The following is a 5,147-nucleotide window of genomic DNA, read 5'->3' as shown; positions in this document are numbered from 1 at the left end:
CTCCCTCCCTCCCTGCCTCCCTGCTTCCCTCCCTGCCTGCCTGCCTCCCTGCCTCCCTCCCTGCATGCCTCCCTGCCTCCCTCCCTGCCTGCCTCCCTGCCTCCCTGCCTCCCTCCCTGCCTGCCTCCCTCCCTGCCTCCCTGCCTGCCTCCCTCCCTCCCAGCCTGCCTCCCTCCCTGCCTGCCTCCCTCCCTGCCTGCCTGCCTCCCTGCCTGCCTCCCTCCCTCCCTGCCTCCCTGCCTCCCTCCCTGCCTGCCTGCCTCCCTGCCTCCCTCCCTGCCTGCCTCCCTGCCTCCCTCCCTGCCTGCCTCCCTGCCTCCCTGCCTCCCTGCCTCCCTCCCTGCCTGCCTCCCTCCCTGCCTCCCTGCCTGCCTCCCTCCCTCCCAGCCGGCCTCCCTCCCTGCCTGCCTCCCTCCCTGCCTGCCTGCCTCCCTCCCTGCCTCCCTGCCTGCCTCCCTGCCTGCCTGCCTCTCTCCCTGCCTGCCTCCCTCCCTCCCAGCCTCCCTGCCTCCCTGCCTCCCGCCTCCCTCCCTCCCTGCCTCCCTGCCTGCCTGCCTGCCTGCCTCCCTCCCTGCCTGCCTGCCTCCCTGCCTGCCTCCCTGCCTGCCTGCCTGCCTCCCTCCCTGCCTGCCTCCCTGCCTGCCTGCCTGCCTCCCTGCCTGCCTCCCTCCCTCCCTGCCTCCCTGCTTCCCTCCCTGCCTGCCTGCCTCCCTGCCTCCCTCCCTGCATGCCTCCCTGCCTCCCTCCCTGCCTGCCTCCCTGCCTCCCTGCCTCCCTCCCTGCCTGCCTCCCTGCCTCCCTCCCTGCCTGCCTCCCTGCCTGCCTGCCTCCCTGCCTGCCTCCCTGCCTGCCTCCCTGCCTGCCTACCTGCCTCCCTGCCTGCCTCCCTCCCTGCCTCCCTCCCTCCCTGCCTCCCTGCCTCCCTCCCTGCCTGCCTGCCTCCCTGCCTGCCTCCCTCCCTCCCTGCCTCCCTGCCTCCCTCCCTGCCTGCCTGCCTCCCTGCCTCCCTCCCTGCCTGCCTCCCTGCCTCCCTCCCTGCCTGCCTCCCTGCCTCCCTGCCTCCCTCCCTGCCTGCCTCCCTCCCTGCCTGCCTGCCTCCCTCCCTGCCTCCCTGCCTGCCTCCCTCCCTCCCAGCCTGCCTCCCTCCCTGCCTCCCTGCCTGCCTCCCTGCCTGCCTGCCTCTCTCCCTGCCTGCCTCCCTCCCTCCCAGCCTCCCTGCCTCCCTGCCTGCCTCCCTCCCTGCCTCCCTGCCTGCCTCCCTCCCTGCCTCCCTGCCTGCCTCCCTCCCTGCCTCCCTGCCTGCCTGCCTGCCTGCCTCCCTCCCTGCCTGCCTGCCTCCCTGCCTGCCTGCCTCCCTGCCTGCCTCCCTGCCTCCCTCCCTGCCTGCCTCCCTGCCTCCCTGCCTCCCTGCCTGCCTCCCTGCCTGCCTGCCTCCCTCCCTGCCTCCCTGCCTGCCTCCCTGCCTCCCTGCCTGCCTCCCTCCCTCCTCCCTGCCTGCCTCCCTCCCTCCCTGCCTCCCTCCCTCCCTCCCTCCCTGCCTGCCTGCCTCCCTCCCTCCCAGCCTGCCTCCCTCCCTCCCTGCCTGCCTGCCTCTCTCCCTGCCTGCCTCCCTCCCTCCCTCCCTGCCTGCCTGCCTCCCTCCCTGCCTCCCTGCCTGCCTCCCTGCCTGCCTGCCTCTCTCCCTGCCTGCCTCCCTCCCTCCCTGCCTCCCTGCCTGCCTCCCTCCCTGCCTCCCTGCCTGCCTCCCTCCCTGCCTCCCTGCCTGCCTCCCTCCCTGCCTGCCTCCCTGCCTCCCTCCCTCCCTCCCTCCCTCCCTGCCTCCCTGCCTGCCTGCCTGCCTCCCTGCCTGCCTCCCTCCCTGCCTCCCTGCCTGCCTCCCTCCCTGCCTGCCTCCCTGCCTCCCTCCCTCCCTCCCTCCCTCCCTCCCTCCCTGCCTCCCTGCCTCCCTCCCTGCCTCCCTCCCTCCCTCCCTGCCTGCCTCCCTGCCTGCCTCCCTCCCTCCCTCCCTGCCTGCCTCCCTCCCTCCCTGCCTGCCTCCCTCCCTCCCTCCCTCCCTGCCTGCCTCCCTGCCTTTTTGTGGTAGTTTTGGTCTTTTTGTTGTTGTTTTGTGTCTGTTTATGGTTGTTTTGTGTGTTTCTGTGTGCTTTTGTGGTCACTTTGTGGTTGTTTTGTGTCTCTTTGTGGTCGTTTTCTGTCTTTTTGGGGTTTTTGTCTTTTTGTAGGGGTTTTGTGTCATTTTGTGATTGTTTTGTGTCCCTTTGTGGTCGTTTTGTGGTTGTTTTGCGTCTCTGTGGTCATTTTGTTTCTCTTGCAGCATTTTAACTTCCTTCAGCTCCTTGTTTTGGTTGCTAAACATCATTTGTTCTTTGTGTTTTCCTCTCATACAGACCAATAATAATACAATTTTTTTCCCTTTTTGTCTGAAAGATTTAATTATTGCAGCTTTAAATATTTTTTGCATTGTCCTCCAACAAATGAGGATTAAAAAATGCTGCAGAGGAGTTAAAGCTCTCAGTTGCTCCTCTGAAATGTGCTCATTAAATTGAACCTAAGCACTGTTTTGTGTTTTTCTGCTGTCTGATGTGAAGCTGCTGGTTCTGCTGCTCGGTTTGAAAATCAGTAAAAACCAACAGCAGCCTGAAACCTGTTGTGTTTGTCTGAATGAAACTGAGGCTGGATGTTGTTGTGTTACTCTGTGTGTGTGTGTGTGCTATCAGTTAGACAAGTCATTATTCTTGGCTGACAGCGCTCAGCTCTGCTCCTCTGCCAGGTAATGAATTCTCCTCCAGATAAAGAAAATATAAAAAATCATCTTTAATTTCTCCGCCTCTCCGTTGTGTAAACTTGGATTCTTTCCAGCCGGCTGCCTCCTTGCCGCTACCCCGGCCCAGAGATGACGCCGACGCCGATGTCGCTCGGCCGAGGATGAAGAACCGCCGTGAAATATGACGGATAAACACTGAGCGTGCACGAGCGTGTGTGCACGTAGCTTCACACTATAATACAGACACCAGCAGGATAAAGTGAGCAGACAATTCATCAATAAGAAAACTGATCAATCGTTTCACCAAAACGCATCAAACCCACATGAAAACAACAAATAAGACACAAGAAAAAAACTACAAACATGCTCCTCCCTAAAAGAACAATAGCCAATCAGATCGCCTGATCTCCATATATTCAGACGCCAGTCACCACTTGGACGCCGGATTGTGAATGCACACAGTTAGTTCTGCCGTTTGTTCACTCTTGCCAATCCTAAGTTGAACCTTCTGGTAACTTTGTTTCCGCTCTTTTAGTTGGAACCTCATCCGCTCCTGTGGCCGAACCATTTGCCCCTCCCCGGACTCACCAACCACAACTGTTTTCAAGAGGACACCGGAATTCCCTCCACCCAACCTCTGTCTTCAGCCTGGATTTGATTCTGCCGTCGCTGCCTCTACCTTCGCTGCCTCTACCTTCAACTCCTGTCCTCAGCCTGTTACCCCCCTCTCTAGTCAGCAGTCCGTCCCCAGCACGAGCCAGGTTGAAGTATTAGTGTTGTTTAGTTAACGTTACCTGAGACCCTGTCATTTTTAGTGAGCTTAGTTGCTCTTCAGCTTTGAGTCTGCGTAGTTTTTCTAGTGAGCTAAATCTGTGGATGTTCTCAGTCATCCAGGTCATGATAAGTCTCAAGCAAGCATAAGTTATGGCAACTGGACTAACCTCGTGTGAGTCGAAAACGTTTCACCTCTCATCCAAGAGGCTTCTTCAGTTCTGAAAGCCTGGTGGGGAGTACCAGATATTTATCCACCAGGAGGGTGGTGGCAAAAACAAGTGGACAAAGACCCGAAACCAACAGACTCGTTAGGTGTTAATGTGAGTCGTTAGCCTTTGATGGGCGGTCGTTACCCCTCCCAGCCCTCTAGGAGGGTGGTTGGGGGTCACCTGACTGCAAGTGGGACAGATGGCTGCACCTCCTTGGGAGGGCTCTAAGAACGGCGTTGTAAGTGGGAGACAAGTGGTGTCTGAGGCCCCCTCCTCTGTTCAAAGATGGCCGTTCTAGTTTGACATGAATGGCTTCTTTTACCCCTCTCTCAAACCATCTGTCCTCTCTGGCTAGAATGCGCACCTTGTGGTCATCAAAGGAGTGCCCCTTCTCCTTGAGGTGGAGGTGGACTGCTGAGTCCTGGCCTGTGGTCGTGGCCCTCCTGTGTTGTGCCATGCGCTTGTGTAATGGCTGCTTAGTCTCTCCAATGTACAGGTCAGAGCATTCCTCATTGCACTGCACTGCGTACACCACATTGCTCTGTTTCTCCCTTGGAATTTTGTCCTTGGGATGGACCAGCTTTTGCCTCAGAGTGTTGCTGGGCTTGAAGTGTACTGGGATCTGGTGGGTGTTAAAGATCCTCCTGAGTTTCTCTGAAATTCCTGCCACATAGGGGATGACAATGTTGTTTCTCTTTTTGTGGTCCTCGTCTTTCTTATCCTCCCTGCGCTTTTTTGCTGTTTTGATAAAAGCCCAGTTTGGATAGCCACAAGTTTGAAGAGCAGAGTGAATATGTTTGTGTTCCCTTCTTTTTCCATCCGCTTCTGATGGGATGTTCTGTGCTCTGTGCTTTAGGGTACGGATCACCCCCAACTTGTGTTCTAGTGGGTGGTGTGAATCAAACAGGAGGTACTGGTCTGTGTGAGTGGGTTTTCTGTAGACCTCAATGTTGAGTTCCCCATTGGTTTCAATGCGTACCACGCAATCTAGAAACGCCAGACAGTTGTCTTGGACATCCTCTCTTGTGAACTTGATGTTTTTATCCACCGAGTTGAGGTGTTCTGTGAAAGGTTCGACCTCACCCTTCCTGATGGTGACCCATGTGTCATCCACATATCTGAACCAGTGCCTCGGGGAGTGGCCACTGAATGTTCTCAGTGCCACAATCTCCATTTCTTCCATGTACAGGTTAGCTACAATGGGGGATACAGGGGATCCCATGGCACAGCCGTGTTTTTGCCTGTAGAAACCATTGTTGTACTGGAAATAAGTGGTGCTGAGGCAAAGGTTAAGGAGGTCACACACCTGTTCGGGGGAGAGGTTGGTCCTCTCAGACAGAGAGTTGTCAAGCAGCAGTTTTCTCTTTACTGTCTGTATTGCATCTCCAGTGGGAATGCAA

At 57.8% G+C, this 5,147-nt stretch overlaps 1 protein-coding gene across 1 annotated transcript in view; it reads right to left on the bottom strand.

Moving 5' to 3' along the window:
• Nucleotides 1-3,979: 3,979 nt before the first annotated feature.
• LOC111589136 (uncharacterized) overlaps nucleotides 3,980-5,147 on the bottom strand; it is a gene marked incomplete at its 3' end in the record, with an annotated part of 10,920 nt that continues 9,752 nt past the window's right edge. Inside the window, 1 exon segment of the mRNA XM_055008751.1 lies at nucleotides 3,980-5,147. This exon segment is cut by the window's right edge and continues 695 nt beyond it. Coding sequence (XP_054864726.1) covers nucleotides 3,980-5,147 — 1,168 coding nt within the window.

The sequence above is a fragment of the Amphiprion ocellaris genome, unplaced genomic scaffold (assembly GCF_022539595.1).
Source record: "Amphiprion ocellaris isolate individual 3 ecotype Okinawa unplaced genomic scaffold, ASM2253959v1 Aocel_unscaffolded142, whole genome shotgun sequence".
In the NCBI taxonomy this organism is placed as follows: Eukaryota; Metazoa; Chordata; class Actinopteri; family Pomacentridae; genus Amphiprion; species Amphiprion ocellaris.
This window is presented reverse-complemented; position numbering and strand designations above follow the sequence as displayed.